The sequence below is a fragment of the Cherax quadricarinatus genome, chromosome 31, assembly GCF_038502225.1.
Source record: "Cherax quadricarinatus isolate ZL_2023a chromosome 31, ASM3850222v1, whole genome shotgun sequence".
Taxonomy (NCBI): domain Eukaryota; kingdom Metazoa; phylum Arthropoda; class Malacostraca; order Decapoda; family Parastacidae; genus Cherax; species Cherax quadricarinatus.
In genome coordinates, this window is record NC_091322.1 from 20,978,758 (window position 1) to 20,994,838 (window position 16,081).

The 16,081-nt window shown below is 40.9% G+C and overlaps 1 protein-coding gene across 3 annotated transcripts in view; it reads right to left on the reverse strand.

Moving 5' to 3' along the window:
- LOC128699059 (uncharacterized) overlaps positions 1-16,081 on the reverse strand; it is a 128,726-nt gene that overhangs the window by 61,354 nt on the left and 51,291 nt on the right. For 2 of the 3 annotated variants that reach the window (XM_070090243.1, XM_070090241.1), the window contains exon 2: positions 10,513-15,713. In XM_070090243.1, coding sequence (XP_069946344.1) covers positions 10,513-15,641 — 5,129 coding nt within the window. In that variant the 5' untranslated portion in view covers positions 15,642-15,713. The remainder of the gene's footprint in view (positions 1-10,512; positions 15,714-16,081) is intronic. The other variant, XM_070090242.1, reaches the window with a different exon arrangement.

The window sequence follows — 16,081 nt, forward strand, 5'->3', positions numbered from 1 at the left end:
CTTATTGCTATTTTTATGTCGCTATTTTTTGTCACCGATATTTTTCTTTGAAATTACACTGATTTAATTGACATTAATCACCGATATAACTCCGATATTACTCTAATCAGATCAGGGAATAGGTGTAGCTGCAACCTATGGAAATTGAATCCTAAAACACACAGGTCAGTGTGTTACCCACTCGCCCATCTAACTCTAAATGAGGTTCAGCCAACTAAATATATTTCTATACAACGTTAGGAAGTTAGCATGGGCCACCACAGTGACCACAAATGCTGTTTTTGTTTTAAAGACGAATCCTTTACCTGTGTGGGTGTAGTGAACTCTAGCTCAAGACCCTTCAAAGCCTCCATCATGACTGATCATATCGCAATAACAACGACTGCATGAAAGTCACGGAACTCTAGGAACTCTCGTGGCCGTAATGCACCAAGCAGAAACAAACAAGTATAAAGAGAGTATAATCGCAGTCACCAGGACTGAAAGTCACGTCAGAAGGCTGGCAAGGTTGCGAAGTGTGCTCTACACCACTCGGCCACAAATGCCACATAAGCTGGGCAGCCTGGTTTACAAGCCATGTTTCTACCGGCCTGTACTATTCTCTGTATATATCCGTTTGTTTCTGAATGCTGCATTGTTATAAAAATCACTTGTGTGGTCAGAACGTACAGGAGGAGATTGAAATAACTAGAAACCATGTTTGAAGCTCACTGTGTACTCACCTAGTCGTGGTTGCAGGGGTCGAGTCATAGTCCCAGGCCCCGCCTCTTCACTGGTCGCTACTCCCTGAACCATGAGCTTTATCATACCTCTGCTTAAAGCTGTGTATGGATCCTGCCCCTACTATTTCGCTTCCCAAACTATTCCATTTCCTGACTACTCTGTGACTGAAGAAATACTTCTTAACATCCCTGTGATTCATCTGTGTCTTCAACTTCCAACTGTGTCCCCTTGTTGTTGTGTCCAGTCTCTGGAACACCCTGTCTTTGCCCACCTTGTCAATTCCTCTCAGTATTTTATATGTCGTTATTATGTTCCCCCTATCTCTCCTGTCCTCCAGTGTCGTCAGGTCGATTTCCCTTAACCTCTCTTCGTTGGACATACCTCTTAGCTCTGGGACTAGTCTTGTTGCAAACCTTTTCACTTTCCCTAGTTTCTTTACGTGCTTTCCTAGGTGTGGGTTCCAAACTGGTGCCGCATACTCCAATATGGGCCTAACGTACACGGTGTACAGGGTCCTGAACTAGTCCTTATTAAGATGTCGGAATGCTGTTCTGAGGTTTGCTAGGCGCCCATATGCTGCAGCAGTTATTTGGTTGATGTGCGCTTCAGGAGATGTGCCTGGTGTAATACTCACCCTAAGATCTTTTTCCTTGGGTGAGGTTTGTAGTCTCTGGCCCCCTACACTATACTCCGTCTGCGGTCTTCTTTACCCTTCCCCAATCTTCATGACTTTGCACTTGGTGGGGTTGAACTCCAGGAGCCAATTCCTGGACCAGGTCTGCAGCCTGTCCAGATCCCTTTGTAGTTCTGCCTGGTCTTCGTACGAATGAATTCTTCTCATCAACTTCACATCATCTGCAAACAGGGACACTTCAGAGTCTATTTCTTCCGTCATGTCGTTCACAAATACCAGAAACAGCACTGGTCCTAGGACTGATCCCTGTGGGACCCCACTCGTCACAGGCGCCCACTCTGACACCTCGCCACATACGATGACTCGCTGCTGTCTTCCTGACAAGTATTCCCTGATCCACTGTAGTGCCTTCCCTGTTATCCCTGCCTGGTCCTCCAGTTTTTGCACTAATCTCTTGTGTGGAACTGTGTCAAATGCCTTCTTACAGTCCAAGAAAACGCAATCTACCCACCCCTCTCTCTCTTGTCTTACTGCTGTCACTCTGTCATAGAACACCAGTAGGTTTTTGACACAGGATCTCCCGTCCCTAAAACCATGTTGGCTACTGTTGATGAGATCATTCCTTTCTAGGTGTTCCACCACTCTTCTCCTGATAATCTTCTCCATGACTTTGCATACTATATATGTCAGTGACACTGGTCTGTAGTTTAGTGCTTCATGTCTGTCTCCTTTTTTAAAAATTGGGACTACATTTGCTGTCTTCCATACCTCAGGTAATCTCCCTGTTTCGATAGATTTGTTGAATATTGTTGTTAGGTGTACACATATTGCCTCTGCTCCCTCTCTCAGGACCCATGGAGAGGTGTTATCCGGCCCCACCGCCTTTGAGGTATCTAGCTCACTCAGAAGCCTCTTCACTTCTTCCTCGGTTGTGTGTACTGTATCCAACACTTGGTGGTGTGCCCCACCTCTCCGTCTTTCTGGAGCCCATTCTGTCTCCTCTGTGAACACTTCTTTGAATCTTATGTTGAGTTCCTCACATACTTCACGGTCATTTCTTGTTGTCTCTCCTCCTTCCTTCCTTAGCCTGATTACCTGGTCCTTGACTGTTGTTTTCCTCCTGATGTGGCTGTATAACAGCTTCGGGTCAGATTTGGCTTTCGCTGCTATGTCGTTTTCATATTGTCGTTGGGCCTCCCTTCTTACCTGTGCATATTCATTCCTGGCTCTACGAATTGCTCTCTTTATTCTCCTGGGTCCTTTGCCTTCTATACTTCTTCCATTCCTTAGCACACTTACACTTGGTTTTTGCCTCCCTGCACCTTTGGGTGAACCATGGGCTCATCCTGGCGTTTTCATTATTCATGTTGCCATTGGGCACAAACGTCTCCTCAGTTTCCTTGCATATTGTTGTTATATATTCCATCATCTCGTTTACTGGCTTCCCTGCCAGTTCTCTGTCCCACTGAACCCCGATCAGGAAGTTCCTCATTACCGCATAGTCCCATTTTTTTGTAGTTTGGCTTCATTCGCCCGGCCCTTCCTGCTCCCCCCTCCACTTGTAACTCTACTGCGTGTGTGCTCACCTAATTGTACTCACCTAATTGTGGTTGCAGGGGTCAAGACTCAGCTCCTGGCCCCGCCTCTTCACTGATTGCTGCTAGGTCCTCTCCCTCTCTGCTTCCTGAGCTTTGTCATACCTCTTCTTAAAACTATGTATGGTTCCTGCCTCCACTACTTCACTTGCTAGGCTATTCCACTTCCTGACGACTCTATGACTGAAGAAATACTTCCTAACATCCCTGTGACTCGTCTGAGTCTTCAGCTTCCAGTTGTGACCCCTTGTTTCTGTGTCCCCTCTCTGGAACATCCTGTCTCTGTCCACCTTGTCTATTCCCCGCAGTATCTTGCATGTCGTTATCATGTCTCCCCTGACCCATCTGTCCTCCAGTGTCGTCAGTCCGATTTCCCTCAACCTTTCCTCGTACGACATTCCCCTGAGCTCTGGAACTAGCCTTGTTGCAAACCTTTGTACTTTCTCTAACTTCTTGACGTGTTTGACCAGGTGTGGGTTCCAGACTGGTGCTGCATACTCCAGTATGGGCCTAACATATGTGTGTGTACTCACCTATTTGTACTCACCTATTTGTGGTTGCAGGGGTCGAGTCCTAGCTCCTGGCCCCGCCTCTTCACCGGTTGCTACTAGGCCCTCTCTCTCCCCGCTCCATGAGCTTTATCAAACCTCGTCTTAAAACTGTGTATGGTTCCTGCCTCCACTACGTCATTTTCTAGGCTATTCCACTGCCTTACAACTCTATGACTGAAGAAATACTTCCTACGATCTCTCTGACTCATTTGTGTCTTCAACTTCCAATTGTGGCCTCTTGTTTCTGTGTCCCCTCCCTGGAACATCCTGTCTTTGTCCACCTTGTCCACCTTGTGTGTGTGTGTGTGTGTGTGTGTGTGTGTGTGTGTGTGTGTGTGTGTGTGTGTGTGTGTGTGTGTGTGTGTGTGTGTGTGTGTGTGAGAGAGAGTGTGTGTGTGTGTGTGTGTGTGTGTGTGTGTGTGTGTGTGTGTGTGTGTGTGTGTGTGTATGTGTGTGCACTCTCGTGTGTGTGTGACCCAATTAATATTTACACTAACAACTCATTACAGTTGTGACCGGATGTGAACGTGTGAATGGCTCATTACTTTGTAAGTTGTTCATGAATGTAACCATGTATAGACGTGTAGATGGTTCATTACCTTTGCATCTTGGTCATGATTGTGACCAGATCTACCTGGAGTTCATTACCTTTGTAACTTGTTCAGCTATCATAACTTTGGGGGTCAGTCCCTGGACTACCGCCCACAGAATGGGTATGTGGTTCATAATAAAGATATTTAATTTAAGGTTCACTTCATTCATGTAGGTTCGCCGGTACTTCCGGCGAACCTACAGATGAAGTGTTAGACAAACATACAACTGCTGCTCTAGGTTTTGGCCTAAGTTTTGCAACTTCAAAAAAAACTTAATAATGTTGAAATTTCAAAAGCCTTTTGTAACTTTGAAAAACCTTCCGATTTATCCACTGATGAAATTAATATTAGTAAAGGAATGGTATATAACTCTATGTTAAAACCAAACATTCCCAATTACCCTCAAAGATTCTTTAAGTCTTATGATACACTTAATAATAATAAAAATTTGCGCCTTATCAAATCAGATGAAATCAATGCAATAGTAATTATGAAAGAAAATGATTACCAAGAAAAAATGAATAATCTCTTAGATGATACTGAAACCTATTCTAAACTTAGGAAAAATCCCCTAGAAACCGTTAACAGCAATTTCAATAAAACAATAAAACTTCTACTGAAAGGCAAAGATGAATTAGTCAAACAATTTACTTCCACTAATCCATCTTTACCTTACATGTATGGACTAATAAAAACACACAAACCAGGGAATCCAATCAGACCAATTATTAGCTCCATAGGGTCAGTTTCATATAAATTATCCAAATGGCTTGTTGACATTTTGAGCCCTATTGTTGGCAAAATTTCTAACTTTAATGTTAAAAACAACATAGATTTAGTTGATAAATTAAGCTCCTTGACTGACCTAAATGATTTTAACATGGTTAGTTTTGATGTTACTTCCTTGTTTACGAAAGTTCCTGTTGATGATTTATTAAGTTTCTTATCTGAAGAACTCGTTAACTATGATTTACCATTGCCAGTTCCTACTATCATTAAACTTATTAAACTTTGCACTGTTGATGCAAAATTTGTATTTAATGATAGGTTTTACACTCAGAAGTTTGGTATGGCAATGGGAAATCCTCTTTCACCTGTTCTTAGTAACCTATACATGGAATTTTTTGAAACAAGGTTGCTTAACACAATCCTCCCTAATAGAGCTAAATGGTTCAGATATGTTGATGATATTTTGTGTCTTATGCCCAAAAATGTAGATATACACCATTTCCTTGGCAAATTAAATAGCTTAGCACATACACCATTCTATAAACTTTACTGTTGAGTTTAAGGAAAATAACTCATTGCCTTTTCTAGATGTTTTAATTATTAAGAGTAATAATGAATTAAAATTTAAAATTTACAGAAAACCTACAAATAACTGTTTCTATGTACACTATTATTCTTCCCATCAAGATAGAGTTAAACTGTCTGTTTTCTCATCAATGTTTTTGAGAGCTTTACGTATTTGTAGTCCAGAGTTCATAGATGAAGAAATATCCAAAATTTATGAAATAGCCAATGATCTGAAATACCCGAGAAATGTAATTGATAAATCAACCTTATTCATCTAAAAATATGTTGGTTCTCCCTTACCATGAAAACTTGGTTGATATGCCTTCTCTTCTTAAGACTTTTAATATTAAAGTTGTATTTAAAAATCTTGATACAGTAAAAAAAACTTTTGATAAAGAATTCCCCCCAAAATGCTGATTGATGTGTCTATAAGATTCCTTGTAAAATTTGCGATAAAGTTTATTACGGTCAAACTGGTAAAAATCTCGAACTAAGATTAAAACAACATAAATATAGGATAAGAACTGGACAAGATTCCAATGCTCTATTTATTCATGTGAGAGATTTTAACCATCCAATTGATTTTCAATGTTGAGAAAGTAGTATCAAGCAAGTCCATGGTCGACAGGAATATAATTGAATCTTGTTTCATAAAAAGCAGTTTTGAAAGTAATATGAATATTTCCTTTGGTTTATATAAATTAGATTCATTTATAATTAATAAAATTTGGGAAGAGTTTAATAATACATTGGACAAATAATAAACCTTATTTCTTGGGTAGAATATTTTGTTAGTGAGATGTCGTGAGGACCTGTCTAGTTGGACCAGCGGACCTACTGCAGTGTTCCTCTTTTCTTATGAGTCCGGTATTGTCGAGCGTCAGGTGTTTCTTTGTTGTGGGAGTTGACTGTGAGGTGTGGTTTTAGCCCTTTAATTGCCTTCCTTTGATGTATTACTTTCATAGTTCCTTGACAATGTGAGTAGTCACGAAAGCGCTTGGAATTTCAATACTCTTTCACAGTGGTTATTTTGCATATTTTGCATATATATATATATATATATATATATATATATATATATATATATATATATATATATATATATATATATATATATATATATATATATATATATATATATATATATATGTATATATATATATATATATATATATATATATATATATATATATATATATATATATATATATATATATATGTATATATATATAATATATATATATATATATATATATATATATATATATATATATATATATATATATATATATATATATATATATATATATATATATATATATATATATATATAGGGGTAGGTTTAAAAATGTAGTGTTAGAGTGTTCAGCAGAAGTTTGTGGTTACAGGAAAGTGGGTGCAGGAGGGAAGAGGAGCGATTGGTGGAATGATAATGTAAAGAGAGTAGTAAGGGAGAAAAAATTAGCATATGAGAAGTTTTTACAAAGTAGAAGTGATGCAAGGAGGGAAGAGTATATGGAGAAAAAGGGAGAGGTTAAGAGAATGGTGAAGCAATGTAAAAAGAGAGCAAATGAGAGAGTGGGTGAGATGTTATCAACAAATTTTGTTGAAAATAAGAAAAAGTTTTGGAGTGAGATTAACAAGTTAAGAAAGCCTAGAGAACAAATGGATTTGTCAGTTAAAAATAGGAGAGGAGAGTTATTAAATGGAGAGTTAGAGGTATTGGGAAGATGGAGGGAATATTTTGAGGAATTGTTAAATGTTGATGAAGATAGGGAAGCTGTGATTTCGTGTATAGGACAAGGAGGAATAACATCTTGTAGGAGTGAGGAAGAGCCAGTTGTGAATGTGGGGGAAGTTCGTGAGGCAGTAGGTAAAATGAAAGGGGGTAAGGCAGCCGGGATTGATGGGATAAAGATAGAAATGTTAAAAGCAGGTGGGGATATAGTTTTGGAGTGGTTGGTGCAATTATTTAATAAATGTATGGAAGAGGGTAAGGTACCTAGGGATTGGCAGAGAGCATGCATAGTTCCATTGTATAAAGGCAAAGGGGATAAAAGAGAGTGCAAAAATTATAGGGGGATAAGTCTGTTGAGTATACCTGGCAAAGTGTATGGTAGAGTTATTATTGAAAGAATTAAGAGTAAGACGGAGAATAGGATAGCAGATGAACAAGGAGGCTTTAGGAAAGGTAGGGGGGGGTGTGGACCAAGTGTTTACAGTGAAACATATAAGTGACCAGTATTTAGATAAGGCTAAAGAGGTCTTTGTGGCATGTATGGATTTGGAAAAGGCGTATGACAGGGTGGATAGGGGGGCAATGTGGCAGATGGTGCAAGTGTATGGTGTAGGAGGTAGGTTACTGAAAGCAGTCAAGAGTTTTTACGAGGATAGTGAGGCTCAAGTTAGAGTATGTAGGAAAGAGGGAAATTTTTTCCCAGTAAAAGTAGGCCTTAGACAAGGATGTGTGATGTCACCGTGGTTGCTTAATATATTTATAGATGGGGTTGTAAGAGAAGTAAATGCGAGGGTCTTGGCAAGAGGCGTGGAGTTGAAAGATAAAGAATCACACACAAAGTTGGAGTTGTCACAGCTGCTCTTTGCTGATGACACTGTGCTCTTGGGAGATTCTGAAGAGAAGTTGCAGAGATTGGTGGATGAATTTGGTAGGGTGTGCAAAAGAAGAAAATTAAAGGTGAATACAGGAAAGAGTAAGGTTATGAGGATAACAAAAAGATTAGGTGATGAAAGATTGAATATCAGATTGGAGGGAGAGAGTATGGAGGAGGTGAATGTATTCAGATATTTGGGAGTGGACGTGTCAGCGGATGGGTCTATGAAAGATGAGGTGAATCATAGAATTGATGAGGGGAAAAGAGTGAGTGGTGCACTTAGGAGTCTGTGGAGACAAAGAACTTTGTCCTTGGAGGCAAAGAGGGGAATGTATGAGAGTATAGTTTTACCAACGCTCTTATATGGGTGTGAAGCATGGGTGATGAATGTTGCAGCGAGGAGAAGGCTGGAGGCAGTGGAGATGTCATGTCTGAGGTCAATGTGTGGTGTGAATATAATGCAGAGAATTCGTAGTTTGGAAGTTAGGAGGAGGTGCGGGATTACCAAAACTGTTGTCCAGAGGGCTGAGGAAGGGTTGTTGAGGTGGTTCGGACATGTAGAGAGAATGGAGCGAAACAGAATGACTTCAAGAGTGTATCAGTCTGTAGTGGAAGGAAGGCGGGGTAGGGGTCGGCCTAGGAAAGGTTGGAGAGAGGGGGTAAAGGAGGTTTTGTGTGCGAGGGGCTTGGACTTCCAGCAGGCATGCGTGAGCGTGTTTGATAGGAGTGAATGGAAACAAATGGTTTTTAATACTTGACGTGCTGTTGGAGTGTGAGCAAAGTAACATTTATGAAGGGATTCAGCGAAACCGGCAGGCCGGACTTGAGTCCTGGAGATGGGAAGTACAGTGCCTGCACTCTGAAGGAGGGGTGTTAATGTTGCAGTTTAAAAACTGTAGTGTAAAGCACCCTTCTGGCAAGACAGTGATGGAGTGAATGATGGTGGAAGTTTTTCTTTTTCGGGTCACCCTGCCTTGGTGGGAATCGGCCAGTGTGATAATAAAAAAATAATAAAATATATGTATATATATATATATATATATATATATATATATATATATATATATATATATATATATATATATATATATATATATATATATATATATATATATATATGTATATATATATATATATATATATATATATATATATATATATATATATATATATATATATATTTATATATATATATATATATATATATATATATATATATATATATATATATATATATATATATATATATATATATATATATATATATATATATATATTGCGCCGAACAGGAAAAACTTCCGAGTTTTGCTTAAATATGCAAAAAGCCAATGTGAAAAAAATTCTGAAATTCCAAGAGCTTTCGTGATTTCTCACCTTATCAAGGAACTAAAGGAACTGTAAAAAAAACAGCAGTAACAGCCTGGTTGATCAGACCCTGATTCACCGGGAGGCCTGATCGTGGACCGGGCCGCGGGGGCGTTGATCCCCGGAATACCCTCCAGGTAGCAGAATACCTATAAGGCTGAGAGTCAAGGACCTGTCACTGAGAGTCAAGGACCTGTCACTGAGAGTCAAGGACCTGTCACTGAGAGTCAAGGACCTGTCACTGAGAGTCAAGGACCTGTCACTGAGAGTCAAGGACCTGTCACTCATTAAATTCTTACCAAATTTTATAAATTATAAATGACTAATCTGTATAATTTGTATAACTGACGGCTATTTAATTATATTTCTCTCGACCATAGACCAGCTTGATGCACCTTTCTCGTCTTTTTTTAAATCAATTGTGTTAATATTTCTTATATAAATAAAGAAACTAGGCTCTTGTTCGGTTTTACTGCTGTGTTTATGTTCTTTTAATCTTAGTTCAAGCCTTTCCAATTTCATTATAATTATTTTTTTTTACGTTTTTATAGAGGATCTTTTAGAGGCAACCATCACCATTTTTTCGTGAATTTCTGATCATATGTTTCATTTTCTGTATCAAGATTTTTAATACAACTTTGATTTTAAAATTATTAAGTACAGGAGGCAGTAGAAGCAGTAAAGGTGTTAAAACGATGTCATCAGTCCATCATACACTAGGATGTAGTTCTGAGGTGGTTAGTCCCTCAACCTGGAGAAGAGTTCGGGTTATGAAGCAGAACTCTTTGCTAGGCTGAGGGACTGACCACCTCAAATGTACATCTTCCAGGGTGATGGATTGTTTATATAGTCTTTATATCTCTACTGCTCTTACTGCCTCCTTTATATTTGACTGAAGAAACCTTCTGTGTAGCTGAAGCCTCTCTGAATAAAGATACTTAACTGTTACACCTGTGTCTTACTTATCAACTTGTATGTATTCGATAACATTATTATATTCTCACCTTCAATAATGTTAATACCTATAACAATGTTAACTCCAACAACAAAGTGAACAATAATGTTAATACCTATAACAATGTTAACTCCAACAACAAAATGAACAATAACGTTATATGAGTGACATCAACAATAACAACTTACCGAGGCTGCACAAGTTGTAAGAGGCTGTCAGAAGTGGTGGTTTTGTCAGCATGGAAGTAGTGGCGACGCAGTGTTAGGTATTTACAGAGGTGGTGGGTGAGAGCAAGCAGCAGGTCAGGTAGGTCAGGCAGGTCACCAGGGTCATCATCGATATGAATGCGCACTTCGCACGACCTGAGGTATGGTAGGAGAGCCACGTAGCTCCTCACACGATTATAATCACTTACGACAATTGTTTTATCTGTACTAAAGAAGTGAGTTATTTCTTTGACCGTTACTGGAGATATCTTAGTGTTCTGAAGAAGGTAGAGCCAGTGATTGTTGCCTTCCATACCAGACTCGTGCAGGAGATGAACCACTTCCCTCTCAATTTCCTCAGGTAACTGGTCCAGTAACAAGTGCAGCAGCCCAGCCACATGTATCAGAACATTCTGGTACTTATTCATGTCTGTCTTGGTTACTCTGATGTTGTGTTCTAACACTTTCCTGATACTGACAGGTGAGGCAGGTGTAGGTGTGGTTGGTGGAGGACGTGCTAGTGCAGGTGAGTCGAGAGGAGGTGAGGCTAGTGCAGGTGAAATTGGTGAAGGTGGCGCTGGAGTAGACGATGCTGGTGTAGATGGCACTGGCGGTGATGCTGGTGTAGATGGCACTGGTGGTGATGCTGGTGTAGATGGCACTGGTGGTGATACTGGTGTAGATGGCACTGGTGGTGATGCTGGTGTAGGTGGCACTGGTGGTGATGCTGGTGTAGATGACACTGGTGGTGGTGCAGGTGTAGATTGGACTGGTGGTAATGCTGGTGTAGATGACACTGGTGGTGATGCTGGTGTAAATGACACTGGTGGTGGTGGTGTAGGTGTAGATAGAACTGATGGTGGCACAGGTGTAGACGACACTGGTGGTGGTACAGGTGTAGATGACACTGGTGGTGATGCTGGTGTAGATGGCACTGGTGGTGGTACAGGTGTAGATGACACTGGTGGTGATGCTGGTGTAAATGACACTGGTGGTGGTGGTGTAGGTGTAGATAGAACTGATGGTGGCACAGGTGTAGACGACACTGGTGGTGGTACAGGTGTAGATGACACTGGTGGTGATGCTGGTGTAGATGGCACTGGTGGTGGTACAGGTGTAGATGACACTGGTGGTGATGCTGGTGTAAATGACACTGGTGGTGGTGGTGTAGGTGTAGATGGAACTGGTGGTGGCACAGGTGTAGACGACACTGGTGGTGGTACAGGTGTAGATGACACTGGTGGTGATGCTGGTGTAGATGGCACTGGTGGTGGTACAGGTGTAGATGACACTGGTGGTGATGCTGGTGTAAATGACACTGGTGGTGGTGGTGTAGGTGTAGATAGAACTGATGGTGGCACAGGTGTAGACGACACTGGTGGTGGTACAGGTGTAGATGACACTGGTGGTGATGCTGGTGTAGATGGCACTGGTGGTGGTACAGGTGTAGATGACACTGGTGGTGATGCTGGTGTAAATGACACTGGTGGTGGTGGTGTAGGTGTAGATAGAACTGATGGTGGCACAGGTGTAGACGACACTGGTGGTGGCACAGGTGTAGATGACACTGGTGGTGGTACAGGTGTAGATGACACTGTTGGTGGTGTAGGTGTAGATGACACTGGTGGTGGTGCAGGTGTAGATGACACTGGTGGTGGTGTAGGTGTAGATGACACTGGTGGTGGTGCAGGTGTAGATGACACTGGTGGTGGTGTAGGTGTAGATGACACTGGTGGTGGTGTAGGTGTAGATGACACTGGTGGTGGTGTAGGTGTAGATGACACTGTTGGTGGTGTAGGTGTAGATGACACTGTTGGTGGTGTAGGTGTAGATGACACTGTTGGTGGTGTAGGTGTAGATGACACTGTTGGTGGTGTAGGTGTAGATGACACTGGTGGTGGCACAGGTGTAGATGACACTGGTGGTGGTGTAGGTGTAGATGACACTGGTGGTGGTGCAGGTGTAGATGACACTGGTGGTGGTGTAGGTGTAGATGACACTGTTGGTGGTGTAGGTGTAGATGACACTGTTGGTGGTGTAGGTGTAGATGACACTGTTGGTGGTGTAGGTGTAGATGACACTGTTGGTGGTGTAGGTGTAGATGACACTGTTGGTGGTGTAGGTGTAGATGATACTGTTGGTGGTGTAGGTGTAGATGACACTGTTGGTGGTGTAGGTGTAGATGATACTGTTGGTGGTGTAGGTGTAGATGATACTGGTTTAGGTGATGGTGATATAAGAGTTGTAGGTGAGGTTAGTGAAAGTAATGGTAATGGTGCTGGTGTAGGTGAGGTTGGCGTAGATGAAGGTTGAGCAAGTGATGGTGATACAGTTGTCACAGGTGGTTGGGTAGACACAGGTAGTGTAGGTGATGGTGATACAGTTGTCACAGGTGGTTGGGTAGACACAGGTATTGTAGATGATGGTGATACAGTTGTCACAGGTGGTTGGGTAGACACAGGTAGTGTAGGTGATGGTGATACAGTTGTCACAGGTGGTTGGGTAGACACAGGTATTGTAGATGATGGTGATACAGTTGTCACAGGTGGTTGGGTAGACACAGGTAGTGTAGGTGATGGTGATACAGTTGTCACAGGTGGTTGAGTAGACACAGGTAGTGTAGGTGATGGTGATACAGCTGTCACAGGTGGTTGAGTAGACACAGGTATTGTAGGTGATGGTGATACAGTTGTCACAGGTGGTTGGGTAGACACAGGTGGTGTAGGTGATGGTGATGCAGTTGTCACAGGTGGTTGAGTAGACACAGGTAGTGTAGGTGATGGTGATACAGCTGTCACAGGTGGGTGAGTAGACACAGGTGGTGTAGGTGATGGTGATGCAGTTGTCACAGGTGGTTGAGTAGATGCAGATAGTGTAGGTGATGGTGATACAGTTGTCACAGGTTTTTGAGTAGACACAGGTATTGTAGGTGATGGAGATACAGTTGTCACAGGTGGTTGGGTAGACACAGGTGGTGTAGGTGATGGTGATGCAGTTGTCACAGGTGGTTGGGTAGACACAGGTATTGTAGGTGAAGGTGATGTAGTTGTCACAGGTGGCTGGGTAGACACAGGTGGTGTAGGTGATGGTGATACAGTTGTCACAGGTGGTTGGTTAGAGACAGATGGTGTAGGAGATGGTGATACAGCTGTCACAGGTGGTTGGGTAGACGCAGGTGGTGTTGGGTGCTGGGTGTACAAGACTGGGAGTGCTGAAGAGTGTAGCTGGTGTCTGAGTGTCATCACAATATGCAGAGCACTGAAGTAGTCTTGGATTCCCTTGTGTGGTGCAAAGTAGCGTTCCTCGATGCCTTGCCAAGTCCATATTGGCTTCAAACTCAAGAAAGCAGACAGCATCTCATTATAAGGTATATGATATTTGTTACAAGCAGATATTACTTCTTCTACACTCTCTTCATCAAGACTCAACTGGTCACGTGAGAGACTCTTTAGTGATGTCGCGTATATTATCTTCAATATTTCTTCAACACTGTTTTGGAGGACACTTTTATTCGTCGCCTTTGTAATTGAACTGTCCGCTAATCTCTCTAATAACTTACTTTGACACATATGATGCATTTTATGGTAGAGTTCTGTATGTGTTATGGTTGCTATGTTCAGCTCATCAGGTTCTTGGTCCCAGATATAAACAAAAAATGTTAAATTCATTGGTAAACGCAAGTGTTCGTGAAGATCTTCAACTTCCATCACCTTATTTACCAGTTTATCAGTGCTTCTGTTGCTGTTGGTCAACTTAGTTATCTCCTGGTGAGTCCGACGCATAAATTCTTCTATGTGTTCTTCCTTTATGCCTCGTAGTTCAGCATTAGTCACATCATAATCTTCAGGGATCGTCATGCTGAACATTTCTACTGCTTCAGGTCTTGAGGTACACATAAATGTTGTGGTAATCGAGTTTTGGAATTCCAGTAAAAGACTTTTGACTAATGTTCTAGAGTTGTTATTGAGTTCATCCAGACCGTCAACGAGTATTATTACCTTACAAAGCTTAATAATTCTAGGCAGAATATTTCTGAATTTTGCTGAAACATCTGGTATGAGTCGGTCTAGAAGATCCTGGAAGCTGTTAATGGCTGGGTCCCTGCACTGTACCCACAGTAAGAGATCATAATTATCTAAACTTTTCATATTACCTTGACCACCTTGTATCCATTCCTCAGTTACTAGCTTCACTAGAGTGGTCTTGCCACTGCCTGCCACACCTTCCAGCAGCAGTATTTGAGGTCGTGCAGAGGAACCTTGTTGTTGTGTGCCAGAGCTCACACCTGATGCCACACATGTTGTCTGGACAAGTGTGAGAAGGTCTCCATAATCTACATGCTTAGTTTTACCTCTGTATTTTCTTTGTTTAACTTTAATATCGACAAAAATTTTGTCTACTTTCAGTTGAAAGTCACTGGTGATAAAAGACACTGGGTTAACATAAGTGATTTCTTGTAAGATCTTCTTCAGATTATTACAGCTGTCATTAATGATAATCTGTTTGATATCATCACTACAATATTTTATTATGTCTTCCTCTCCGAGAATCTCATTCATGATGTAGTCCAGGTCATCATTCATCTTCTTGATCTTCTCATTTACTTCAGTCTCGTCCTTCCCATACCTCTCTCCAGATGTCTTAAGACAACCAGTTAACACCTCCCGAAGCTGTCTTATATTTTCAAAATAATCTTCATCATGAACTGCAAGTGGACCGTGAAGAGCATCGTTCCTTAAGTTCTTTACAGCAGTGATATAATACTCCATTTCCGTACTGGGAGTGATCCACTTTGGATCATTGAAAGAAGCAACATTCTCACACGCTAACTTAATGCTTAGACACAATAGTGGAACATCAAACCCGGCTCCATCTGCACTTTCATTAATCAGTTTCTTTTGTGTTTTGTTAAACCTTCTTTGATTCCTTGAGAGTTTTAAGTAATTGGCTGATGATGTTTGTTTCAAGGTGTTGAGGTAATGATCAAGTGTTGTAGCAGCAGGTTTATCTGGGGTTCCCCAGCAGAAAGTGTTATGTAACACTCGTCTACCGCACTCACTTAAAGCTTTCATGAATCTGAAGCCATTATTTTCCATAGTTACTGTAGCCATGAGATAACAGAAGAAAGATTATGTTAATGTTGGTGACGGTGCTCCAGAGAGTTGAGCAGAAGATCAAGAATGCTGGAAATATGAAGACATGACTGAAACATGTATAAAATTACAAGTATCAGCTTAAATATGTATATAACAGGTGAAAGACTGAAACATGTTTAACATTACAAGTATGAGACTGGGAAATGTATAATACATATATGTCGTGCCGAATAGGTAAGACCTGCGATTTTGGCTTAATTAGCAACGCGGAATTTTGTTTATGCAAAAATTTCTCAAAAATCATTAAAAACACAACGAAAAAAATATATTTCATTGTATTTGTTTATTAAATTATTGTAAACTTATCTAAAATATATTTAGTTCGATTAGGCTAAATTAAATTGCGGTTGTTATAATATGGTTAGGTCCGTTTTCTAAGGGTCATAGGGTACAAA